The sequence below is a fragment of the Prunus persica genome, chromosome G1, assembly GCF_000346465.2.
Source record: "Prunus persica cultivar Lovell chromosome G1, Prunus_persica_NCBIv2, whole genome shotgun sequence".
Lineage (NCBI taxonomy): Eukaryota > Viridiplantae > Streptophyta > Magnoliopsida > Rosales > Rosaceae > Prunus > Prunus persica.
In genome coordinates this window covers 2222063-2247416 of record NC_034009.1, presented here as the reverse complement: position 1 = coordinate 2247416, position 25354 = coordinate 2222063, and the positions used below count along the sequence as shown (strand labels likewise).

The 25354-nt window shown below is 37.5% G+C and overlaps 6 protein-coding genes and 1 long non-coding RNA gene across 10 annotated transcripts in view; 1 reads left to right on the top strand and 6 right to left on the bottom strand.

The window, feature by feature from the left end:
• Positions 1-1892, bottom strand: part of LOC18794018 (serine/threonine-protein kinase BLUS1) — a 2537-nt gene extending 645 nt beyond the window's left edge. The window contains exon 1 of the mRNA XM_007227625.2: positions 59-1892. Within this exon, the coding sequence (XP_007227687.2) occupies positions 59-1372 (1314 nt within the window). The 5' untranslated portion in view covers positions 1373-1892. The remainder of the gene's footprint in view (positions 1-58) is intronic.
• On the bottom strand, positions 3803-10591 carry LOC18793561 (CWF19-like protein 2). 3 transcript variants are annotated; one of them, XM_020568077.1, is made up of 12 exons: positions 10261-10591; positions 10001-10116; positions 9340-9441; positions 8762-9257; positions 8525-8673; positions 7593-7796; positions 7308-7475; positions 6810-7175; positions 6049-6128; positions 5195-5561; positions 4700-4912; positions 4043-4384 (listed from the first exon to the last, which is right to left on the bottom strand). In XM_020568077.1, the coding sequence occupies exons 3-12, from the start codon at positions 9382-9384 to the stop codon at positions 4049-4051; spliced, it is 2424 nt and encodes an 807-aa protein (XP_020423666.1). In that variant the 5' UTR covers positions 9385-9441; positions 10001-10116; positions 10261-10591; the 3' UTR covers positions 4043-4048. The 3 variants fall into 3 exon arrangements, with proteins under 3 accessions (XP_020423663.1, XP_020423666.1, XP_020423672.1); XM_020568074.1 differs by lacking the exon at positions 10001-10116 and having other exon boundaries at positions 3803-4384; XM_020568083.1 differs by lacking the exon at positions 10001-10116 and having other exon boundaries at positions 7347-7475.
• Positions 11182-12210, bottom strand: LOC18792451. Its single transcript, XM_007227157.2, has 3 exons — positions 11910-12210; positions 11570-11677; positions 11182-11487 (listed from the first exon to the last, which is right to left on the bottom strand). Exons 1-3 carry the CDS (start codon positions 12045-12047, stop codon positions 11401-11403), a joined length of 333 nt encoding a protein of 110 aa, XP_007227219.1. The 5' UTR covers positions 12048-12210; the 3' UTR covers positions 11182-11400.
• On the bottom strand, positions 12803-14905 carry LOC18789396 (DNA repair protein XRCC4). Of its 2 annotated transcripts, XM_020556026.1 has the most exons (4): positions 14425-14905; positions 14210-14338; positions 13671-13793; positions 12803-13259 (listed from the first exon to the last, which is right to left on the bottom strand). In XM_020556026.1, exons 1-4 carry the CDS (start codon positions 14707-14709, stop codon positions 13017-13019), a joined length of 780 nt encoding a protein of 259 aa, XP_020411615.1. In that variant the 5' UTR covers positions 14710-14905; the 3' UTR covers positions 12803-13016. The 2 variants fall into 2 exon arrangements, with proteins under 2 accessions (XP_020411615.1, XP_020411616.1); XM_020556027.1 differs by lacking the exon at positions 13671-13793 and having other exon boundaries at positions 14425-14881.
• Positions 15393-20433, top strand: LOC18789197 (ureidoglycolate hydrolase). Its single transcript, XM_007222867.2, has 12 exons — positions 15393-15758; positions 15929-16014; positions 16394-16468; positions 16739-16867; positions 17675-17761; positions 17947-18149; positions 18229-18331; positions 18876-18967; positions 19094-19156; positions 19369-19609; positions 19870-19910; positions 20033-20433. The coding sequence occupies exons 1-12, from the start codon at positions 15561-15563 to the stop codon at positions 20128-20130; spliced, it is 1416 nt and encodes a 471-aa protein (XP_007222929.1). The 5' UTR covers positions 15393-15560; the 3' UTR covers positions 20131-20433.
• Positions 20328-22440, bottom strand: LOC109946476 (uncharacterized protein At2g34160-like). Its single transcript, XM_020554452.1, has 5 exons — positions 21620-22440; positions 21179-21227; positions 20925-20987; positions 20756-20826; positions 20328-20622 (listed from the first exon to the last, which is right to left on the bottom strand). The coding sequence occupies exons 1-5, from the start codon at positions 21839-21841 to the stop codon at positions 20563-20565; spliced, it is 465 nt and encodes a 154-aa protein (XP_020410041.1). The 5' UTR covers positions 21842-22440; the 3' UTR covers positions 20328-20562.
• On the bottom strand, positions 22892-23959 carry LOC109946715. Its single transcript, XR_002269796.1, has 2 exons — positions 23420-23959; positions 22892-23316 (listed from the first exon to the last, which is right to left on the bottom strand). It is a non-coding gene; the product is annotated as an uncharacterized LOC109946715 (long non-coding RNA).

Genomic DNA, 25354 nt, shown 5'->3' with positions numbered 1-25354 from the left:
ACACCAACACCACCCAACAATCCCCTGTATAGCCCACAATTCTCATATGCTCACCCACCGCCATTGCTTCCCTCTCAGCTCCTATCACACCCACATTCTCACTCTTGGCCTCCTCCCCAACCCGACCCGGTGAACTCGGATTCGACTCACTCCACTCACCTCCCCTATCCTGGATGATGGTTTCTCCACCAAACCGAACCATTTTCACAGCAGAATCGTCTTCAGGCTCAACTGGGAACACAGGGTCGAGAACAAACTCATCCTCATTGAAATTCCACCCACTACTAATCCTTCTGTGCTTAGCCCTCTGCCTCGCTGAGCTACCTTCATCATCTTCCTCTTCATCCTCACCATGCTCAGCATTAATACCCTTCTCCTTCATCAGCCCACCCAAACCCCGGGTTTTCTTGAACCTTTCCTCAACGCTGGGCAAACCCAGAAGCACATTCTTTACCAGAAAATCCAAGCCCTTGCAATTCTTGAAAAACGAGTGCCTCAGCAACCTCTCCGCAGTGGGCCTCTTGTTCGGGTCTTGATCAAGACAACAACCCACCAAGTCCTTAAAGGCCTTAGAGAACTTCTTGCTCTTGTAATTCTTGTCCTGATGATTTTCATAATCCGAAAAGCGGAACCTCTTCATGATCTTCAAAAGCAGAGACTTTGAAGGAGGCAAGTCAGACAGAGGAGGCCCCCCATGAGCCAATTCCAGAGCTGTGATACCAAAAGACCATACATCCGCCTTGCATCCGTAGCCGTTGTGCGAGTGTATCACCTCAGGCGCTATCCAATAAGGCGTCCCAGCAACGTCGTTTAACCGAATCGAAGACTCTCCACTCAAATTGGCCTCAGAAACAGATGCAGAAACCCCAAAGTCTGCAACTTTAACCCACCCATTGAAGTCAATCAAGATATTACCAGCCTTGATGTCTCTGTGAAGGTGCCCTTGGTCATGAAGGTACGACATGGCGTTCAGTGTCTCCCTGAGGACGACGGCAATGCAGGGCTCAGGTAGGCCGTCAGGGAAAGCAGAGGAGATTATGGATTGGAGAGACCCGGCGGACATGAACGGCATGACGACCCAAAGATGACGGTCCACAGTGAAAGAACAATAGGCGCTGAGGATATTGGGGTGTGAAAGAAGAGAGAGCGTCTTGGTTTCACTTAGAATGTTGTCGAAATCGGCCCGGGATTGATCGAGATCGATGGACTTGATTGCCACGATTGTGTTGTTCATCGGCAAACAGATGGCTTTGTAAACAACAGCGCTGACGCCGAAGCCAATTTCATCGAGGATTTGGTACGCAGTTGAGTCCAATGGGAATTGGACTTTCTTGGGTTCAGGGTTTTCTTGGTGAGAAGAAGAAGTCGACATTGGAGAAGCAAAAAAAAAAAGCAGAGATCTTGATGAACTGAATTGGGTTTTTCTGAATTCTGGGAAGTGGGTTTTGTTGGAGGAGATTGATGGGTTATGAAGAGAAAAAGAAAAATAGGGGTTTAAGCAGAAATCTTGTGGAAGGTTGATGAAGCGGTGAGTGTGGCTTTTGGCCTTTTAACATTCAAGAGTTGGGGGCTGAAAGCGAAGTTATTGCATGTAATTAGTTAGGTTGGTTAAGATAATACAGTTATCTTTGATACTTGGAAGAATCTTTGATCGTTTGTGAGGGTTTCTTTGTAATTGGAATTAGTTAGGTTGGTTAAGATAATACAGTTATTTGCCATGTCAGCATTTTCTTGGGAAGGAAGTCTTTTAACAATTTTTAATCCTATTATTTATGTTTTGTGATACAATTAATCGAGTGTTAGACACTGAGGTGTCCACCAAAAGTTTGATGTTATCATAATTTGTAATACTTTTGTCATAATTATAAAATAAATAAATAAATAAACAAATTATACATTTGTTAGAATTGATGAATATTACCGGTAAGTTCTTATTTTTAAAGTTCTATTTTTACGTCTCTAAATAATTGGCACTCAACATGAGAGAGAGGTGGAGAAGTATTATGGGCATGGTCATGGAGAGGCATCCTATATTTAGGGTTTAGGGTAGTCTTGCAGATTAATGGTAGCAAGTTCGAACCTCTATGACATTATAGTAGTGTGTGTGAGAAATCCACCATCTCTTATAGTTTAGACTATCGCTTATACTAAAAAAAGAAAAGAAAATAACCGGCCGGCTATACGTATTTCAATACTACTGGATATAGCCGCTCGGCTATACCCGTTCGGCTATACTTATTCTGACACGTAGATGTCGATGCCTAATCTCAAGGCGAGTCCTTTTTTATATAAATAGTATAGCCGCGCCGCTATACCCGGTTTTTAAATTTTTTTAAAAAGTAGAGCCGCCCGGCTATACTCGGTTTTTTCTTATTTTTGCCCAACTTAGCACCCCAATAATTCGAACACAGTTATTTTCTCTCTATAAATGAGTGTTGGATTTGTTTTCAAATCCCAAAACATTTCCTGATATAATTGAAGTTCAAAACTTATAGAAAGAATGTTACTTTATAACAATCAAAGAGCTTGGAAAATCTTCGTCCAAAAAAACAAAAAAGAACTTAGAAAATCTGAGAACTTTTCATTCTTACTGATTGAAAGGATGTTTCATAAAACCGAAGCTCTACCACCAATTCCAGAAATCCAGTGAAACTTGAGGCAACAAATATTAACAATCAAACATTAGGTTCATGACCAATAGATCAAAAAGCATAAAACCCCTTCTTCTTTTTTTCCTTGCTTGCTTCTGCACTGCCATTGCAGCAACAAAAACAGCATACCTAATATGTGCATCCATCTGGGTAACTGCAAATTATCTAACATCAACAAAAACAACAAGAACACAACTATATTGGGTAAGGAACAAAAACATAGTTAATAACGTCAGTGAGATCAGATCCAATCTGTCAAATCAAAAGGAATTAGATCTACTTCGTTGCTCATAGAAGAAACGCACTGTCTTCCATGTACATGTTAAACGAAAGTGATTGAACGGGTCCAGTACATCTCTTTATACAAGGAAACACGGCAGAGAGTAGAGAGAGAGAGATAGAAAGAATCTTCTGTTCTTTTCTCGACCGTGATTTCATTGTATAAAAAAATGGAATGAACCCTTTGATTGATTGATTGATTTTGAGCCTTCAAATACCCTATTCCATTTGAAGGCAAAAGATGAAGGTACCGCCACTGTAAGCTGAAGATGAGTGTACGGCTCTGTCTATCTTTGGCTAGGGCTAAGGCACGGGTGATGAATGATGATGTTATGTTGATATTTATAGGCACAATAATGCACCACGTGTCTCTCGCTCTCTCTCTCTCTGTGCCTGCGTACTCTCCACGGAAATCAACAGTGAAAAGAAAAACCCTAGTCAAAGTCAAAGACCTTTATATGGTTTTAAAAGCTATTGGGCCTTTTCGACAAAAAAAAAAAACCCTTTGGGCCTTCGGGTGCTCAATGGTTATTTTTACAATTGGCAAACATCACTTTTGGTCCTTATAGTTTGTTGAATTTTCACTTTTGTCCATGTGATTTTAATTCTAACAATCAAACCCTTATAGATATCTAGCAAGTCCAAATTTCCGTCCAAATTTCCATTCAATTCTGAGAAAAGCATGCGTTGCTGACATGAAGAGGTATTGTGGACAAAATTAGAGGGAATTTAATAGAATTTGTAACGTGTCCTTGAATTGCGAGGGATTTAAAATAAAGACAAAATTTACGTAAGTGAAACTACAAGAACCAAATTGGTAAACTACATGAACCAAAAATGACTTTCTAGTTTTTCCTTTATAATTTGACCCATTTACCAAATATAGCAAATTAATTGGAAAAAATGCAAAAACAAAACAATTCCAAGCCAATTTGGATCCAATAAAATTTCTCTAAAATATTTTACGAGGATGAATTACACTAAGGCAGAAGTATACCTATGGCCCAAATGGCTACAAGTACATTACAAGTGTTCAGGTGAAAAACTCCAAGTAACCTTGTCATCCCATACTCTATATCTACAATAACGCAAAAAAAAAAAAAAAAAAAAAATTGGTTTTAGGATTCGTGAAGTTGTTTTGTCCAGTCAAAAGGCGCCCAATCTTGATCAAAGCTCTGAACTGCTTGCTTTTGTGCCTCCACTGTCTCGTATCTTCGGCGCCGGTACATGTCTTCCTCAGGCAATTGTAGCATGCCTCTGATAACATTCAGCCCAAGATTGCTATTGAACTGTGTTTCATCATCAATCACATGGACAAACCCCTTATTTAAACCAAACTCAACATGGAAATAAGGAAAGTGCTCTGGAATTGAGCCCCGTAATCCCTTCACGCTTGTGTCGATAAGTTTTTTTGCATTGTGTTGGCTCCACTCATCTTCAGCTTCATCAATTGCCTGAGATTTTTTTTTTTTCAAGGTGCAGAAAAATTAAAGTTAGAATGTGAATTCAACAATATAGACTAAAATGTATATAACATTTTAGTCTCTGTGTATCATGTATGACAAAATCTATAAGCTGGACATGCACACGTCTATGTATCTAAATTTACCATGACAGATTTTTTGATAGAGAATAATGTCACTTGATTCTTAATATTCAAGAAAATAAGGGAATAAATCATACAAGTTTTCCAGAAAAATAAGTAAAAGCATTTCAAACGAGCAGCAGAAATCAATGCATTTTAAAGAAAAATAAGAACATATCCTTACCTTTTTAAAATACAGAGGAGCCTCCTTCGCAATTTCATGGGGCAAAGGAATGCACTCAACTATACAGTGACGGCGTTGTTGAGCCAACCCCATCACAGTTTCAAGAAACACTACTTCCTTCTCTTGCTTTGCAAACATCATAATCAGGCATTTCTTGAAATTTCGAATTTCTTGCCACACGTCGTCATCAACAGCTCTTGTGGATGGCACATGCTGTGGAGAATTATATAGATCGGAATCAAATACATAATAACAAAGCATTTAAAATATTAGAGAAAGAGTGAACTAAGATTGCATCCCCAAGTAATCAAATCAACTTAGATGTTTCACATAAATCTGAAAAAGGTTCACCATCCTTTCCAAAGAATATAGACAAATCCAGTACAAAATTAAAATATAAACATCCCTAGGGTCTCTACTTCTGAGAAATGACACCCGCTCACAATTTTATAAACAGCCAGTTCAAAGTTATAATCCAGTACTAATTAAGCTCACCTGCATCGGTAAAATGCAACAATGACCAGGTGCAACAGGCTGCTGCTTTGGCAACATCAAATATGAGAAATTTGCAATTGCCACAACAAGATGTGCCGGCCTGCTTGGATTCTCAAAGCAAAAGAGGCAACGCTCTTGCTGAGTGGAGAAACGATTTGCAAAACTGTTCTTCTGGGTGACCTTATGATCATCACTTCCCCGTTTCTTCCTAGACTTTCTGCTTGGACCATCATCATCATAGTCATATTCATCATCTGCCTGGCCAGATATACTGTATTTTTTGTTCTGCATTATCCTTTGAGCTAGATGCATATCGGCATCATCCTCCTTTTTCTTCTGCCGAAGGGACACATCCTGCTTAACATATCTAGATAAAAGGCTATCTGATTAGTGATCAGAACAAAAATTCCAACCAATAATTACAATTACTAGTATATGTGAAAAATAAACAAATCACTGAAATGGTAAAGTGCACAGGAAAAAACAAACAAGAACAATCCTTTTCAGGAACTGCAAAGCAAACCTCTAAGAGTTGGCCCATGTTTTATGATGTTTTATGTCACAAATGCTACATTGCACCAGTTCCTTTTAATGATACTTAAAATTGTAGTTTGTTTACAGAAATGATAAAGCACACTGGAATAAAACAAGAAATGAAGACTCCTTTTCAGGGACTGCAAAAAGAACCGAAAGAGTTGATCCATGTTCACTGTTAGAAATACTTACTTTGCTCCACTGTTCCTCTTTATAACTTAATGAATTCTTACACAATTGCACCTTATTTACGGCACAAGAGCATTAGAATAAACAAATAAAAGGCAAAAAGAATCAAGAATAAAATTATTGAACATTACCTGCTTGTGCTCCTTTCATTTTGTGGTCTAATTGAATTATCTCCATCAGCCTGCTTTGCCTTTATGTTTTCTACTTCTTTCTATTAACAAAAAAAAAGTCAGTTAATAACTGAAAAAACGAAGGAAGAAAATAAAAGATCATGACCCCATAAATGATTATTGTCCACATCCTATGAGTTTGTTAGAGAAGTGCGTTCACATAAATAATCGTAAGAAAAGTATGAATTATCCCAAAACAAGTAAATATAGCTATCTCTTTCTTTACAAATTAATTTGATGCATACAAAAGCAGCAGGGGTGCAATCCAAGCACATCAATGATGTAAGGATTTTGAAAAGTTGAAGAAGGAACCAGTGAACAAAGGGAAGCAAAACTAAGAACCTAAATAGCCTTAACTGCAGAAGGGTCAAATCCACTGCACCAGAAGTTGGAAGGCTTCTATCCTAAGTTGCTCCAGAAACTGGGTGTAAACAGACTTTAATCAAATTTTAATTGTTGCTCATGACAGAGTATGGTTAATACAACCTCCTAAAATATTAGCTTTATATAACTGCACTGCATCAGAAGTTGGAAGGCTTCTATCCTAAGTTGCTCAAGAAACTGGGGAGTAAATAGACTTCAATCAAATTTTAATTGTTGCTCATGACAGAGTATGGTTAATACAACCTACTAAAATATTAGCTATAAGATATAAAGCCAAATCACATGATATATCCCTCCATCAAGAGAGGGAGAGAGAGAGTAATTGCCATGTTTCTTACCAGAAGTTCCTCAGCTTCTTCATGCTTTCCTTTCAAACGAAGTTGAAAAGCCTTAGCTGCCAACTGGTTCGCACTCAGTTCACCCTTAAATGCAGCACTAACTTCACTAGGTTTGCTAGTGTCTGCTACATTTTCGTAAACAGGACTACTAAAATCATCAATCCGCTTACCAAGAACCTCAGACATGAAGCTTCCATCGTTGGAAAACGTATTTAAGCTAGACACTGCCTCCGCTATAAGACCAGAGTCCTTAGTAGAAACATCTCGACTCTTTTGCTTTTTCCAGGATAACGAATCTCGAACTTTAGGCTCCCTCATTTTAGGATGTCCGAGAGATACATCCTTCAGGTAGTGCCGACTAGTGTCCTAGTAACCACATCCAACTAGCATGTCAGAAAAATGAAAAAAAATTATTTTTTAACTAAAAAACAATGCCGATAAATTTCAGTTCAATTTCACAGTTAAGCATTTTTTTTTAAATAGAGAGCCCCCATATACCTTTTTACTATCCATGTCACTTTGATTGTTGGAACTTACTTGGTTATCCTCACTCAGCCCTTTCTTTCTACTTTTTATGGCATGCAGATGAGCACGAGATTGGGCAGCTTTATTAGATGCCGCAGAGACTGTTAGTTGACCAAGAGAGCCCCAACGCTCCCCAACAACCTGTATAATTCCAATGCATTAAAAAAGACAAGGTTCAGACCCAAAAAAAAAAAAAGAAACAAGGTAGGCAGTGAACTTGCGATGCTTGCTAAGACCTAGAAAGCTAAGGTAGCATACCTCCTGGAGCCGTCGTCCTTCTCGAGTTGCTTGCTCTTTCGCACGCTTCAGTGCTTTAAGTCTCCAACTTGCACCTCCATCCCCAACAACAGAGGAAGACAAAAGTTGGTCCGCACCAGCTTTCGGTTCATCTGTATCTTCTGGATAACCACTTCCATCATCCTTGAAATACGGATTTAATTCCCTGGGATTGACCTTCTTTATCTAACAGACAGGGAAGATAAAGTGCAGTTAGTAAACAACCATATAATTGTAAGAAAATGAAAGGCAGGGAAGCATAATATTGGACCCAAAAAAAATCCCAAGTGATGCAATTTAAGCCACCATTGGAGCAGAAGCTAGAAGAGAAACATATTATATGCTGGCAGCACTAAAATCCAGAATAACACAACTACACAAAAACAATTTCATAAACAAAACCTTTCACAGCAACCAAAATGAGTAGCTAAAGATTTAGTTTCTCTCTTCTAAAACAAATATATATTGTCTCAACTAAAAGAATCACAAACCACCTGTTATTTTTAGAATAAGATAACTTGTTCTTTTTTTTGGGGGGGGGTTGTAAATTTCACTAATCTCTGAGTTTTAACCCATGTCTCATTTTAGTCCTTGAACTGTATAACATGTGACACTTAACCTCCTAAACTAACAATCTTCTGTTTAGTTAGTCCAAATAATAACTTCTGTTTAAATTTCTTAACAAAAGTGATCATGTCAGTGGCACATGACCACTTTGTTAAGGACAACAGTCATGGCTGATCTGCACCCAATTAATTGGGTTACTCAACCTTTTCCTCTGCCATCTCATTGCTGACCACTACCAACCAAACAAACAGGACTATGTTGGCTAAATAATAGAAACTTAGCAGCCCATTTGTAACACTACTACAACTATAAAGGTTAGATGCATGATTTACAAGGTGAAAGCGTACCTCCTCAACCAGAGTTTCCTTTGGTTGCTCCTCAACAATCACTGTAGGTGTTCTATCTGTTTTTCCTTCAGGTCTAAGCATCCACTCTAAGCCAATTTCCTTCCTTGCAATTTCTCCATCTTTCGAAGGACTAGTTCCTCTACCACCATCTATATGAAGGAATGGAGCATGAATGTGATCAACATCATATCATTAGATTAAAAAAAACCTTTTAGAAAAATCGGATAGATAACCTACCAGAGAATTCTTCATCCTCAAGGCTTCCGTGACTCCTATTTTTACTCTTTTTCTTTCCATATTTTCTACTACCCTTCTTGCGCCTTTCTTTCCTATCAGAATAACTATCACTGTCTTCCCCATCAGAAGGAGAAGAAGAATGATCTTCTGATATATATGCTTTTTTACCACTACTCGATCTCTTCTTTGACCTATAGCTGACCTCATCCTTGGACATATCCTCACTACTTCTCTTTCCTTTTCTCTTACTCTGACTCTTTCTTCTATCACAATCAGAATTTCCCTCACTTTCATTGCCCGAAGAATATGACGATGATGAATACTCATCAGACGAATACCACTTTTTTCTAGACCCCTTCTTTATTCTCTCAAGATCTTCACCATCTGAACTACTATATCGAGAACTCCTCTTTCCCTTCCTAGGCTTATCATCATGACTACCTGACCTCTTCTTCTGTTTCTGTTTCTGTTTTGCAGGAGTACTGGAATTCTCATCCTGTTACCAATAGCAAAATCTATTAATCTACTCTTTAGAAAGAACAAATAAGAAAACAAAACAAAAGAAGGATAGACTCTACTTTATCAATCTGGTCTCGAGGTATGAACTTCACTCCAGCAAGCATTGTTGTTTCTAATTCCCAAGAATTTGGACAAGCTACATACAGTCAAACAACAGTGTCCTGCAGACAAACACAAAAAGAATAGCAAGATCTGTTACTTTCCAAAGATGAAACACAATAATGTCATACTATAAATTAATGGTTTACATGGTGGGGTTCTGATGTTAAATGGAAAATTATACAATCCATTGTACTCAGTAAGAAAGGTCTAATGATACTGAACCCTTTTTAAGAAGGAAAAAGTTTCGATAAGAGCTGAAATGTCGCTGCTGAACAGCATTAAACTTTGATAAAAGATGTCATTTGGATTGTTGGAAGAACTGATCACTGTAGATAAATGGTAGCAACTAGAGCTGTGAATAAAATGCCTTTCTAATCTTCCTATCAGCCATGGATTGTTTCCACAGACTCAAAGCTGTGTATATATTACACACAAAACAGTTACTTCCTTTACTTTCAAGTCATATTGACTCACATCATTAATGCTTATTACTCTTCCTTACTTGCACCATTGCATTGCAAAAAACTTCAACAGGCAACTAGCATCAACTTACCGCGAGTTGAAACAGAAGAGCAAACTAAAAACAAAGGACGTATATTTAAATAGAAGAATCCAGACCAAGTTGGAAATTGAAGTTCTTGTTCTCGTTGGTGGCCGAGAAAGCAATGGATTCAAATATCAGCAGAATTCAATTGAGGCATGCGTTGAGAAAAACGAAGAGGGGTTGATGCAAGCTGAAGAAAAAAGGCAAAAACAGAGGAAGGGTACTAAAAACCGATCAATGAAAAATGAGAAAAACCCAAATTTCTGTTATTGAAACCTAGCATTTCAAGTTAAGCAAGCATACAAATTCTTGAAAAATTAGAGAATGAAATTACCAGCAGCGGCTTGCTTTGTGGCTATGGTGGCAGCCTCATTTGACGGCGTTCGAACGTTTGCTTTATGGCGGTGATGAGAGGTTGGCACAGAGTCAACAGTTGGGCACGGAGAGAATGATGAGCTTCTATATCTTTCTCAGCAGAAATTATCAACGCAAATTCAGCAAAAGAGTGAGCTGTTTCTGAAGAACCCAAATCAAAAATCAAGAGAAAGCAAAAGCCAGTTCTCACTAGTGATGATTTGGATTTGTTAAGAAGGATGATGGACGCGTCGGCCCTGCGCTAGCGCTACGCTTGAGAAATCAAAACTGAGAGGTAACCCCAAAAAAATAATTAAAAACCCGAGAGAGAGAGAGAGAGAGAGAGGAAAGTTTTGACTGAGAAGGTGTTTGGGGCCTCACGTGCTAGCTTGCATGCACGGGCCCTTTGCCTATATAAGACACTTTTCCTCTTTTTTTTTGATAAAATTTTTTTTTTTAGGGGAGAGAGTTACACTCTTAATCAATGAAATTTGGTTTTAGCCCAAAAAAAAAAAATTTTCCCTTTTTGAAAAAATCAAAATTTTTCAAAAAAGAGGAAAAACCCTTTCATTTTCAATAAAAAGCGGGTAAAGTAAAAGATTCCTTAAAAAACCCAAAAAAAAAAAAGGGGCATTTTTTCCTTTTGGTTTTTTAAAAAAAAATTTTTTCCTTTTGCCTTTTTCCAACTTTTTTTCTTGGAGAAGAAAAATAAGATTTTTTTTCTCTCCCCCCCCCCCCCCCCCCCCCCCCCAAAGAAAGGCTATGGGGAAACTCACATATACCATAGAGACTCGAACCCACGACCACACTTGGAGTACAACAAATATATGAACTAATCCAACTAACACCCCATTGAATATAAGAGATTTAGAAGTAAGTACATTTAGCTAGTCACTGGGGTCTATCCTTAATTCAAACACTAAAATTGGAATTTTTGTTGCCTGATTACTTTCACAATACGCATGCTTAGCTATACCGACTTTGTTTTGTAGTTTTCAATTAAATTATTTTGATGAAATTCTCAATTCTATGTAGTATATAAACAAGCCAACGACAATTATGATTCAAACAAACAATTACACAATTCATTTATGTCCTAAAATTCTAACAATTGTTTTTGCTACTCATGTTCCTCTTCCTTGTGGAACTTCCAAACCGAAGCCATAATGCCATTAGAGGTTGAGCATTTAGGCTTTTCCCTTTGGATCTGCAATATCAGTACACAGCACTTGTTAAAACCAAAAGCAAACATACACTAAAAAATGTAGAAAAAGCATATGTGATTTTACTCTTTGCTTAGAGTTGCTCTTGTGGATCTTCACTGTCTTCAACTCATCTGGTCTGTTCTTTAAGTATTCCTTCAACTGCTCCTCATTCATGGCATCTATCATGTTGGTCTGTCAAAATGAGATGAAAAAAAATGCATATGTTAAGTCTTTTAATGTCACAGATTGTGTTTTACCAATGTAACATCTCTCAACGCCTTTGACCGTGCATTGGTTTCACGGTGTAAGAATCAACGTGATCAATAGTCCAAATGATTTATGACATGCTCAAGTGAAAATCGAACATCTATAATATGTATACAGAAGAAAAACCAGACAATAGAAAATGAATGAAATATAGTACCCATGTTTTCAGATCCTCTATTTGTTTTTCCAGGACCTCAGCCTCCTTGTCTGCAAGGGTTTTTCTCTCCTCCCATGAAATAACTCTAGGCTCTATTGTTGTCTTTGGTTTCTTCGTTCCTTCCCTCGTTGTAGACATTGTTTTCTTCTGATTTCACATAACCAGCAATTTTGGAGATTGAATCAAAGAACTGAAGTAAACCTGCAATGAAATCAATACAAATAATGAACATGTATTTATAGGAAACTAAAAGTAACGGCTGACTTAGATAATGGAAAAGTATATATGATGGTATATACATTAAAGCTAGACAGTTACATACCTTTCGAAGAAAGAAAAAAAAAGCTAGACAGTTGCATGATGAAATACGTTAAAGAGAAACAAGAGCTCTTTCATATGCTGCCAAAGATTTCAACTTTTTTTCTGCTGCAAAGAATGCATTTCGAAGAACCAACACCCCGTGCTCTCTTTCCTCTCAATTTTTCAAAGGGTTGCTTACCCATTACATTTAATATTGTAATTCAGAGTTTTCTTCGAGAAAATAAGGTTCGCAAAGCGATAGAGCTTGTTTAAGTAATGCGTAAGAGGGATTTAGCACCTAATGATGCAATCATTTCAATGTTACTCGAAGTTCTTTGTAGGATGCACAATGTGAAGGAGCTCTTGAATCACTTCCCGATTTTCTTTGAGATGAATCGTTACGTATTCATGCTCATACCCATACCGTGCAACACAAGAAAGTATTGTAGTATTCTTCAATTCAATGATATAAGATTCAACAGTGTACAATGTAATGGCTATATTTGCCTTTTCCAGTTGCTAATATTGATGCAAATTAGCAACCGGGAGTTAAACTGAACTTATATAAAACTTGGAACAGCTCACAGCTAGGGAGAAGAAAAAAAACATCTTCTAGATGCCCATCTTCATTTCATGACAGAAGTTACAAAAGTTTGTATGCCTCTAAAAACCTGAACACTTTAAAAAAAAAAAAAAAAAAATCTACAACAAGATACAAAATAGACATGTAGAAACAAAAGTAAGCAAAGATCCTAGGATCGGGTATTTGCATAAACATGCTGAGATTTAGAATTGAAAAGTGGGACACTAATTGTCCGCTGCCCTCTTTCGACCCCGACCTCGAGACCTAGTCCTCGGAACATCCTTGGAGGTAACTGGAAGATCTTTCAAAGATTCATCCTCACTTTTCTCATCACTGCTGACAAAAGGTTCAGTTTGGTCTGAACTCGCTTCCTCTTCTTCTGGCAGTTTTCCAGCAATTTCTTGTTTTGAAATCTTATCTCGAAGCTCTCTTAGTTTAGCTTTTTTTGAATTCAAGACCCCAAGAAACTAGAAGAAGTTAAGGAAAATTCAGTCAAGACATTCAAGAAAAAGAATTACTTGCACAAAGATAATTCTCAATTAAATGATCGAGTTGGATGAAAACAATCAAGTCAATCAAATATCTAATACTCATTTCGAATGATCATGCTGATTAGTTCAAAACTAAAGAATATCTGAAAAACGAAGACATCAAAAATTAGACTCCAAACCATTGCAGGTCATTCTTCATATGAAAAACCAACTCTCACAAGGGTATATCATCTGCGGAACACCACACTCTAGAGTGCAATGATTGTCAATTGTATTATATGGCAAAAGAAGTTTGAAGCTCCATTTACAAAATAAAAAAACATTTTGAGAACATAAAGATAAAAAACAATATCGATGAGTAGATCATAGAGGTATATTATGGTGCACCTTTGCATAAATAGCGGATTCAAATTCTATCTTCTCATTGGTAAGCTTCTCACTCTGTGCTAGACACTTCTCAGCTTCCACTTTCAATCTCTCAAATGATTGAGTTTTTCTCACAACTTCTTCCTATACATACACACATTCATATACTAACATGAATTAGACAAGCAACCAAATTAGACAATCCAAAGCAACAAATTTGGAAGCCTAAAAAAATCAGTCTAATGCAACATCGGCTTCTCCATAAACCCAATGCATCAGGACCAGGTGTAAGTAACATCAAATGGACACAACATCATAGGCATTTATATGAAAAAGTTGACCCAACTGCATTCCTTCAGAAACACAAAATTCTTCCAAAACATAAACCACAACTTATCTTTGATTACCAAATTTCAAAAATTCAAAGAGGGAGTTCATATTGGGTAGATTCCAACAAAATATACATAGAGTATAGAGCACTTGAAAGTCATATCATTCATGTTCATAAAACACACTGCTTCAGTATATATAAAAAAATTTACAAAAAGGAGGAAATTTACACTTAGCCCAACATTTGCATCCATGAGAAAATCCAATACTGCTGCTGTGGTTTGCTTACTATTAGGCGATGGCTGACATTTCCACCGCCATTCTAGCTTGGTCCCTTCCTTCTCAAAAGTCCATGACAACTGCACAAACAACAATTACACAATCACACACACAAATACACTATAAACACAATTTTCCCCAAAATAAAATCCCTAATTTTAATTACTCTTTTGTGGCCGTCGCCGGCATCGGCGAAGCCGTAGGCGGAGTCTGGGTGCTGAAACCCTAGGTAGCGCTCGGCCAACGCCACGTACTCCGAGACCGGCTGATCCCACTGAGCCGCTCGGTCTCTCACTTGTTCTTCCGACGCGTGGCAGATCCAAGCGTTGAGGCCGTCGGTGATGGAGAGGTCGAAGCGGGACTCGAACCACGTGCCCTTAACGTAGATGGGTTGTTGAGCTTCTTTGAGTTGGAGCTTTAAGCACGTGTGCTTGGGGCTCGGGGTCTCCATTGTTGCAGGCTGAAAGCTTTCTCTACACGCTCGGTAAAGGAGAAACCTTGATTTTGGGTTTTGGGTCTTCGACTCTTCGACTCTTCCCGCCTTCTTTTGATCATATGGATTAACCGATTAAAGTCGGCACCTTTTTTTTCTCTCTCTTTCTTCCAGAAGCATCAAGCTTTTTTATTTTCGAACTGCAAGTCATGGTAAAAATGCAAATATAAGTTAAGTCAGTTAATTAAGATAATTTAAAGTATTTAAACCATTCTTGTATGAAAAATTTTCTTAAAAGTCATTAAACATTAGATAACACATGATTGTATTCATAGGTTTAAATGAAATAATCTTTGTCAGAAAGAAAAAGAGAAATATAAATTGGATCAAAGAACTGAACTTTCTTATCACCAATCTCGTAAAACCTTTTGAGAGTATTTGTGATCAATTTGTACATAAAAAAAACCATAAAGCAAATGAGATTAAAAAGAAGGGTCTTTCGCATAGGTTCATGATAACTTTACATTTTATAGAAAAATCCTTCAAGTTCAATATTTCAGTAAAATATCATGATGTACTTTAAGTGTAAAAATTATGATGCATTGAGAACCAAAATAAGTAGCCAGTTGAAGATTTGTCAATTTTTTTTTTTTAACTTTCTCTATAAAAAAAATCATAAAGCAATATGACCACAAAATGACATGGTCAGTGTCACTAACCATACACAAAACAAAACAAAAGCAGTGACAGATTGGCATCGACGGATGAATAATCACACAAGGGCATCTTAGGCAGCCGTGCGGTACAACCCCATCTTAAAATTATAACTAGTTTCACCAATCAATCAACCAAAGCCCATCCAGAAAATCATGTCTCTGAAATTCTCTCACTCAGCAATTATTGTGCTCTTTCTCTGCTCCTTCACTACAATCTTAGCTCATGAAGATGAAGACCCAACAATCAAAACAATGGAGGATTTCTCTGGCTACCCTATTCCCGAGCCACACTTGAGCTTTCAGAACACTGTCTCTTCACTATCCGTTGACACTCGAAGTTTGCAGAAACAGGTACTTAATCAAATGTGACGAATATTACAATTTCTTTATTGGCTTTTACCAACTTGGTCACTTTGGCTTATGGGGTTTTATAAAGTGTCTCATAAATAAAGCTGTTTGAGAAACTTGGGTGTGTTCATTTGTTCATATCTGAGCTAATTTTGTGAATATTTGGTTTTTAGATTGATGAACTTTCAACTTTCTCGGATACACCTGCCCCATCAGTTACCAGGATCTTGTACTCTGACAAGGATGTATTGGCTCGTAGGTATGTATGTCATTATATCAGTATCTATCAATCAACTAAGCTTAAATTTTAGCCAATCCATTCAGATTTCTTACTAAATTTTGCTTGATTGTAGAATATCAGCATTCTTTACCATTTATGTTGTATGTATAGATTGACGAGCAATAGGCTACTTGCATTTTGCATCTCAATGGTGTGTTATGTATCTTATATGTTGCAGTTGGAGTAAGTGTAAGAATTTTATTTATAGTTTTTTTTTTCCGTGATAAAAACAAATCCAAACATTGAGCATAATAGCGGATAATGACAGGATGAGAACTCTGGTAATGCATACAAATATTGAGATTTAACCTTTGCTATGTGTCTAATTTTGTTTTCTTTGGGTAATGTTTAACTGCAGATTCATCAAAAACTTGATGGGACTTTCTGGTCTCTCTGTTAGAGAGGATGCTATTGGTAACATATTTGGTCGGTGGTGAGTGTACTATGCCCCAATCTTGTAACTTTTATTTGTATTCAATTCTGTCATTTTAACATTGTACGGTTATAAACTTGGGGTTTCAATTAAACTCTGGAAAACCCTGATTCCCAACTTCTTTGGGTGTGGTAGTTTGGTACTTATCCGTTTTTGTCCTCCTTCGTCCTTGTAGCCCAGAGATGGGCCTTGTTTAGTTTGGTTACATTGTTCTTTATATAACACTTTCATTTTGTTGACCATGTTTTTGTCTTGCTTTCCTATATGCAGGGAAGGCTATAACCCAGATCTTTCTGCAGTTGGAACTGGCTCTCACATTGATGCCATTCCATACTCCGGAAAGTATGATGGGGTTGTGGGTGTTCTAGGTGCTATAGAAGCCATCAACGTACTAAAAAGGTTTGCACCTTTCATGAGTCCTGGTTGACGCTAATATGCACCTAGGTATTAAAAAATTTCAAAGTCTGAACATAAAATTGCCATCTTAATTTATTTGGGCGAGCCTGGAGCCTTAGCATGCTTGATTTGGCTCCACGAGATATTCTCCCTGTAATGTATCCCTTTAGCATTTCTATTAGCAATTAAGTTTTAAATTCGTGGGTGATCTAATTTTGTATATTTTTTAGCTAAGAGGCTTATAATTAACTCTCTTCTGGTAGTATAAGTTAACCACATAGATGCAGGGTTGAACTACTCAGATGGCCATCTGCTTTCAAACCAGAAGTAGGATAAGTCTGGACCCAAGGGGAGTTGATCTCAACACTCATCTATAGATGATTCAGCAAGAGATTGGAAACATTTGTTGTAGTTGAATAGTATCATACCCTTTCATCCAAATATACCCCGAAAGTGTATAATAACATTGGGTTTACAGCAACATGTTCCATGGTATCTTGATTTTCATTTATCATCTTATAAGTTGAATTATTGTTTGAGGAACTTAATGATGCAAAAAATCATAATCAATTTAAATCATTTGCAGTCTCTGGAAAGGGAGACAAGGATGAAGCACCAAACATGTCTATCCTACATAAAATACTAATTAAATACTAATTAAATCAGAATATTGAGTAGATTGTAACATTGTGGAAGTATTGGTAATGGAAAATATCCTTATCAGAAAGTACAATTTCAAATTTTGTATGTGGTTTTCCTAAGGTGAAATGTAGTTCCAACTCTCTGGTTATGCAACTGGCTGTTTGGCAGGTCTGGGTTCAAACCTAAACGATCACTGGAAGTTATCTTGTTCACCTCAGAAGAGCCGACACGCTTTGGAATCAGCTGTCTGGGAAGGTTAGGACCGCTTACAGTTTAACTCACAAGAAGCCATACTGATGTTTCAGTTAATTTTCTGCTCAAAACCTTTTATCCACTTTATGTTCTAATTTGTAAATTTTGGCTTGACTCCAACAATGAGGTGTATTGATTTAGTAAATCCATTCTACCTTTTCCCTATATCTAATTAAAATATTGTGCAGCCGCCTAATGGCGGGGAGTAAGACACTTGCTAACGCTCTGAAGACAACAGTTGATGGTCAAAATATATCTTTCTTTGATGCTGCACAATCTGCTGGTTACACCAAAGATGAAGGGGACTTATCCAGCGTGTTCCTGGAAAAAGGAAGCTACTCTGCTTTTGTGGAATTGCATATTGAGCAGGGCCCTATTTTGGAGGATGAAGGTAGGCCTTTTTTGACATATACGTTCCTGACATTAGGCATAATATCTTATACCGATCAACCGTGTGTTTTTTGGTCCAGGTATATCAGTTGGCATTGTAACAGCCATTGCAGCCCCAGCAAGCATAAAAGTGGATTTTGAAGGCAATGGAGGCCATGCGGGTGCTGTCCTAATGCCAAATAGGTGAATTATTTTTCAGGCTGTAAAAAGAGGACTATATCAACTGGTGTACTTTCCATGTTGAAGAGGTCCAGGATTATATGCAATTGGGCCCCGCCCCCACCCCCTGCCCCCACCCGCCCAGTGTTCATGATATTTCCCCAATAGTTTTTGAAAAAGGACTCGTCCTGCTAAACTAATTATTTTTTTGGTTAAAATCAGAGTGAGTTATGAATCTGTATAATATTTCCTTTTATTACTGACATTGCATTACGAATAAAAGTTCTACTGCAGTTTCCTCGCCTGAGGTTTTCAATTTTGCTAATCATTCTAAATTTTTCCTTCGATTTATTTTGGTTCTGTGCAATTTCGACATCTTAGTTTTTTTTCCCTTTGCTCATTTCAAGTCCGTTCCAGGAATTACTGTGACTGCAGATGCGCATCAGTAGTATTATATTTCCGAATGTCAAATATGAGCTATCTCGAATGCGGTCATCCTTACCAGTTTCTTGTTATACTTGTTCCATTAAACATGAAGCATAACTGTTTCATACATCATTTGTACCAGAAATGATGCTGGACTGGCAGCTGCAGAATTAGTGCTAGCTGTTGAGAGACATGTATTAGAATCTGGATCTATTGATACTGTTGGTACAGTTGGTAAGTTGTGTTTCCTTCACACCTAAATGTAGGACAATGGCTTAATTCTTTGACTTTCTTCAATATTTTGTTGAACTGTTTTAGTGCTCGTGTTGGCTATTGTTGTTAATAATTCCTTTTGACAAGGTATTCTGGAGCTACATCCTGGAGCCATCAACAGCATCCCTAGCAAATCACATCTAGAAATTGGTATGCTTTGTGGGATTACCTTTTCAAGTACAACATACAATTTATAGTACCAAGTTGGTTTTTCCTTATAGTACTTTGTGGTTGTTAAATTTACTGAAGTTTTAGAAGATCATCGTATATTCCTTTCTCATAGCTTTGCCATAATTTGAGCTTTTTGGATACCAATCTTTGGATTATATATAATATATATGTATATTTTTTTCATTTTGCAGACACAAGAGACATTGATGAAGAACGAAGAAACGTTGTAATTGAGAAAATCCATCAATCTGCAATTACTATAGCCAGTAAACGTGGGGTCAATCTATCAGAATTCAAAATTGTAAATCAGGATCCACCAGCACTTTCTGATAAATCAATACTTGATGCAATGGAAGCTTCATCGAAAGAGCTAAACTTAACACACAAGTTTATGATTAGCCGAGCTTACCATGATTCACTGTTCATGGCCAGGTAAGAGAGTCTGGAAGTTCTACATTTATCCCTGCGTCTCACCCCCGAGAAAACCAGAAAAACGAATAAACAAAACCATGGTTTATTTATCCCATGTTCATCAGAATTTCAGCTGTTTAGTACATGCTTATTCATACTCCGCAAAGGGTTACTTAGGATTTAACATACCTTTATTTGGAGAAATTCAGATGGTGAAGAGAATGCCATAATTATCTTTTTCCACAAATAGATACTGATGATATATTTTCATATCCTTGCAGAGTATCCCCGATGGGTATGATATTCATTCCATGTTACAAAGGTAGAATGTCCTGTCTATTTTTGTCTACAAACGAGGAATCATTTCCACTTGCTGGTAACCCTATGATGGATCAAGTGATCGATACAAGGCTCGTATATACTGATGTCCATTTGGTTTTGCAGGTTACAGCCACAAGCCTGAAGAATATGCCTCCAGTCAGGATATATCTAATGGGGTCAAGGTTTTAGCCTTGACCCTTGCCAAGTTGTCATTGCAGTGATGTTTCTTCCATTTTAGTGTTGTTGGCTGGATAAACTAAGTTTACATATTTGGGGTATATTGTTCCGTTTACGCCCTTGTGTTTCTGTAATGATGATTTGTATGTATACTTTCCATCGAAGACTCTATTACCACGTTAATTGTAAAGAAAAATCAACCTTTCACAACTTAGTTAAGAGAGAGAGAGAGAGAGGGGGCTGAAAAAAAAAAACTCTGTAAACACCATATTATTTATTGTCAACAGTAGATTTGATCTCAGAACACGGGACTATAAAGCAAGGAGCATGTAAGAAAACATGCATTGTGAAGCAAAGGACTAATCTTGTTTCTCTCATCTATCTCATATACATCATCATATGTCTCAAACTCCAACTTTACTGAAAAAAGAAATTTCTGAAATCCAAAGATGGAATCAATTTCTGAGTCAATGCCTTCATGCTGCAGCAACAGCGGTCTCCTCTATATTCTCAGCTTTTTCCAGCAAAATCGCAATCTATGAGATCACACAAGAAGGGAAAATTAGGGGATTAATGCAGAATAATTACAATTCAGCAAATAACATGACAATTCTGATAATCAACGGCAGGCACAAATTCCAGCACTTAATTAAGAAGAGATTAAACAACCTGAGCCTTGAGAACAATCCGTCCATTTTCAACATCCACCAGCTTTGAGACAACAGTACAGGTGCTTATCTCTGTTCAGTCACCCCAAACAAACCATTATGATAAAGATATTAGCAAAATAGCATTGTAAATGAAACAAATATCAATTGAAGCCATAAATTAAACTTACTCTTTTCAACAGCCAGTCCATTCCTTTTGAGAGTCTCAGCAATTGTGATCACAGTAGGAATAGCTGTACCAAATTACTTCCCCAAGTTAATTAAAAGAAAATTATGCATCTTGAGAAGATAACAAAATTACCAAACAATAGCAGATACTGGCCAAAGAAGACCATCTGCACCCAATATTGTTACTCAATCACTCAATAGTATGTGGAAATAAATAAATATGCAAGAGAAAAAGGGGAGTTTCAAGAAGTTGTACCCATGCCCAAGGCAAAGAGCTCAACAGAATTGTACTGCTTGATGTACCTCTGCAACAAAGAATAGATCATTCAATAAAGCTCCATTACAAAGAGGCAAACACAAATTAATTCACTCAGAAAATTGAGGAACCCTAATCACTCAGAAAATTGACAAAATTGCAATTCAGATTCATTCAAGTACTGGAATTGTAAACTAGTGGATTGATTCAGTTCAGGGGATAATGAACATCCTAAAGCGCCATAAATCTTCCGAATTGTGAATAATGGATACATTTTCAGGTTAATCAGATCAAGATTCGACAAAACACTGCAAGAATGTACTGAAACCGTATCGGCCGTCCATTAATTTTCTTTCCCTCTGGTTTCTCATCAACCAAACACGCATGAGACAAGAAAGCGAGAGAAAACGTATAGACATTTCTATAATATATAGATTATACCTTGGCAAGATTGCAGTAGAAGAGGAAAGGTCGCTTGGAGTTGGAAACATGAATTCGGTTCTTGTTCATCTTCTTCGTCTTCTTCTGAGACTCAGCAGCAGTAGCAGCGATATCAGCAGTAGCAGCGTTCTTGGCCTCGCCACCATCATCACCAACAACAACAGGCTTCGCTATCTCCATGGCCTTGAGCTCCTCTGCAACAACAGCTACACTCGCCTCCATTGAAATCTCTCTCTCTCTCTCTCTCTCTCTGTGTAAAGGGCGGGAAAGTTTTGATGGAAAAGCTTTGTGAAATGTGTGAGTCGAGTGTGACGGGACGGGTTTATATCGGCAGGCTGGGCATGCTGTTCCAATGAGAAATAGACACGTGGTCGTGCATGATTGGTTGGTATGTTCTTGCGGTTAGGCTCTAACGGTACGGTTGGGCAAAGCTGTAGAGCGCAGTGGTGGTAGTTGCTTAATTCTCAGTGACGGATTTGCCCTTGCGAGCTGCTTGGAATTGCAACATTACCATTTGTATTGAACTTGAAATTGTAGGTCCGTTTTCGTCTTCTTGACCCAAAGGAAATTGAATGATGAAGCCCAAGCCCTATTTTTGGGCTTATTTATGTAGCCCATAGTAAAGTTTTGTAGTTCACCGAAGTTTTTTCCTTTTTAATTTTTTCTCATTGGCAGATTGTACTAGGGGTGGGCGCGGTCCGGTTCGGTCCGGTTCTTACCTCAAATCGGAATCGAAACCGGTATTATTTAACCGGTCCGTTTTGGTCCGGTTTAGGCAAAAAAATTTTGAAAACCGGCCGGTTCGGTTCTAACCGGTTCTGGTTCGGTTCTAACCGGTTCCGGTCCGGTTCTGACCGGTTCCGGTTTTGAACCGGATTATTATTTTTTTATTTTTTTATTTTTTTTTTAAAAAAAAAAATTTAAAATTTTTTTAATAAAAAAATTATAATAAATAACTTATTTTTTTAGCTTAAAAATGAACAAATAATCCAATTCATACATTTAGAAATTTTTTGAAGTTGAACTTGAAAAATTAGTGATTATAGAAGTTAAAAAATGGCATTAGATTTTAAAATTTTGTAAAAATATAAATATAAAATATATGACCGGTCCGATTCGGTCCGGTCCGGTGCAGAGAGATGTAAAACCAGAACCGGTTCGGTCCGGTTCCAGTCCGGTTTGTTGACTTTTTTGGTCAACCGATTTTTTTTTCGGTTTTTTTTCACCGGTTCGGTTCGGTGTTCCGGTTTTCCGGTCCCGATGCCCACCCCTAGATTGTACCACATCTTATGTTTATGTCAATCTCCACCAAACATCTATTTATTGAGAAATAATTTGTTGCAAGAGTGTGTAGGTTAAGTGATTAAGAGCATTTAGTTGTGAGTTCAAATTCTCTTTCTCCAATATCTCTTGCACTCAAAAAGAAAAAAAAAATTTCCTACGAGAAAACCTCATATTTGATAGGGTTATTCATAACAATGGTCTCTCAACTATACCCGAAGTTATATTTTGATCACTTAACTCAAATATTAGTTGCGGAGGTCACTCAAGTAGGTGTTTTGTTGCACTATTAGTCCTTCCGTCAAACTCTATTAAATTTTCTGTCAAAAGTGAGGATAAATTTGGAAGCTTCCTTCTTATGTGGGTGTTCCAGTAGTTCTTTATCTCATTGTCTGTTCTTCCAGGTAGTCTTCCAACTATCAACGACCATATGTAATATAATCCAAACAAAACCCATTCATGTTAAACAACTCAAAAACTCTGTTCCAAAAAATAGAGCATATGATTTGTTGGACTTACTTGTTTCCGAGGAGGCTATGGAGTTTGATGATGAGCTCATCTTCTTCTTCAATGAAATTACCACGTTTGAGATCAGGTAAATTGATCCAACGTAGCCTGCTCTTGCGAGGAATTGGTGTGTGATTTTTGTATTGCTGCAACATAAAGGCCGGCCCTTGCGAGGAATTGGAGTGTGATTTTATAGCCTTTTGACTCAGAGAGAGAGAGAGAGAGAGAGAGAGAGAGAGAGAGAGAGAGAGAAGGGTTGATCTCGATACCCAGATTAGATTTAAAGTTTGGTTCTTTTTCTTTCGCTTCTTTTCTGGGTTGTTTTAGATTGTTGGGGAGAAGCGGGTGAGTACTGAATTGGGACAAGAACGTGACTTGGGTTCACCTAAGCGGCTTAAAATGGGAGATCTTGAATCTGTGCAGCTTTGAATTTTTTGGTGTTCACAAGGATTGGGTTGCGGCAATGGAGGATTGTGGATGAATTTTCGAATTTATCCTCACTTTTGATAGAAAATTTAACAGAGTTTGATGGAAGGACTAATTATGCAACAAAACACCTACTTAAGTGACATCTGCAACTAATATTTGAGATGAATGACCAAAATATAAGTTTGGGTATAGATGAGGGACCATTACTACAATTAGTAGACTCATTCCTCTCTAACCTTTCCCTTTTGTTTGCTAAGCCAAGCCCACTTCACTTGACTTTTACTCAACTATATGTATAAAATTTTCATAACATCTAAAATTGCAAAACACGAGACTTCATTTTAAAGGAACAAATAAGTAGCAAATGATCCACTAGCATAGTAATTTGGAGAAAATTCTCTCTCCAAAAAAGATTTTGGGTTCAAGTTTAAAATAAATAATAATATTCTACCTACTAATAGAATATTGAGGGCAAACCACACTCGTGCGAACAATCACAACATCAATTCATCAATTAAATATAACGTGATTTTTCACAAGTAGCCAATAGACCAACTTAGCCCAATTTGTATTTCTTTTTCCGTCGAATAAAATCTCTAACATAAGCTTCAAGGCTGAGGCCATTTTAAATTAAGCCTCCTTGTCCCCCAATCATCCCCAACAAGACTGGCCAGTCTAGATGATTCTCAACGGTTGTTACTAACTAGCATTTTTTATTATCAAAGAAACGAACCAGCCTCTTTGAATCCTCCCAATCAAGCTTTGAAACTTTTGATTATTTATTTAATCTTCAACCGAAGAAAGCTTTGCTAGTTATATTAACAATGCATTGTGCATTCTGCAGGAGACTCTAAGCACGAGGAAAACTTAACTGTGATGATTTTATATGGGTAACGACTGTGACGAAGTTATGTGATAAGAATAGAGAAAGTAATGAATCGAATAACTTAGCAAATGTGGGTTAGGTGGTTGACGAATGCACTGTGCATGCTCCCTTGCATCCGAGTTCGAATCCTCTCCTCATATATTAAAATAATTTAGAATATCACCTTTTTATTTCTTATGTGTTAGTGACGTGGGGAAGTTCCGTTTCTTCTTAGTTTTCTCACACAGTACACACAAAACTTTCAGTCAATCATGCCCGTTGGCATGTAAAATGTCCAATGTGGGACCCGTGATCAATGGCTCAATGTTGAATTTGAAGCCGTGATAAGGGGGATGTGGGCCCCAATCACGGGTGTGTCCCTACATGAACTTGATTTATTTAATATTACATGCCTTAAATGGCACCCTTTCTCCTACTTCCTTCAACAACACCACAAAAGCCATAGAGCCTCACAGCTCACAAGCTCACTTACATACACCCACAACCCACCCACCGGCTCACCCTGTCCATTACTAACTACACATTTATCTGCTCCATAATCTTCATTATCTTCAATTAATCTGCCATTCAACTACCCACTAATATCAATTATAACCTCACTTTCGGTTCACCCCACAATTGTTTAGACCCTT

Bases quoted from the DNA above. Each gene is read 5' to 3' on its own strand.
- LOC18793561 (XM_020568074.1), bottom strand. From the start codon at position 9,384: ATGCTTGCTGGAGTGAAGTTCATACCTCGAGACCAGATTGATAAA. The intron at 7,797-8,524 runs GTACGCTTTCAC...CCTGTCTGTTAG, and splicing joins AGGAAACTCTGGTTGAGGAG to ATAAAGAAGGTCAATCCCAG. The intron at 4,913-5,194 runs GTGAGCTTAATT...AATTCTCCACAG, and splicing joins GTTGCATTTTACCGATGCAG to CATGTGCCATCCACAAGAGC.
- LOC18792451 (XM_007227157.2), bottom strand. From the start codon at position 12,047: ATGTCTACAACGAGGGAAGGAACGAAGAAACCAAAGACAACAATAGAG. The intron at 11,678-11,909 runs GTACTATATTTC...TCATTTTGACAG, and splicing joins TAGAGGATCTGAAAACATGG to ACCAACATGATAGATGCCAT. The intron at 11,488-11,569 runs GTAAAATCACAT...CTGATATTGCAG, and splicing joins AGAGCAACTCTAAGCAAAGA to ATCCAAAGGGAAAAGCCTAA.
- LOC18789396 (XM_020556026.1), bottom strand. From the start codon at position 14,709: ATGGAGACCCCGAGCCCCAAGCACACGTGCTTAAAGCTCCAACTCAAA. The intron at 14,339-14,424 runs GTAATTAAAATT...TTGTTTGTGCAG, and splicing joins CCGGCGACGGCCACAAAAGA to TTGTCATGGACTTTTGAGAA. The intron at 13,794-14,209 runs GTAAATTTCCTC...GTGTATGTATAG, and splicing joins ATGCAAATGTTGGGCTAAGT to GAAGAAGTTGTGAGAAAAAC.
- LOC18789197 (XM_007222867.2), top strand. From the start codon at position 15,561: ATGTCTCTGAAATTCTCTCACTCAGCAATTATTGTGCTCTTTCTCTGC. The intron at 16,868-17,674 runs GTTTGCACCTTT...GCTGTTTGGCAG, and splicing joins GCCATCAACGTACTAAAAAG to GTCTGGGTTCAAACCTAAAC. The intron at 19,610-19,869 runs GTAAGAGAGTCT...ATATCCTTGCAG, and splicing joins GATTCACTGTTCATGGCCAG to AGTATCCCCGATGGGTATGA.
- LOC109946476 (XM_020554452.1), bottom strand. From the start codon at position 21,841: ATGGAGGCGAGTGTAGCTGTTGTTGCAGAGGAGCTCAAGGCCATGGAG. The intron at 20,988-21,178 runs GTACAACTTCTT...AATTTGGTACAG, and splicing joins GCTCTTTGCCTTGGGCATGG to CTATTCCTACTGTGATCACA. The intron at 20,623-20,755 runs GTTGTTTAATCT...GTGATCTCATAG, and splicing joins GGATTGTTCTCAAGGCTCAG to ATTGCGATTTTGCTGGAAAA.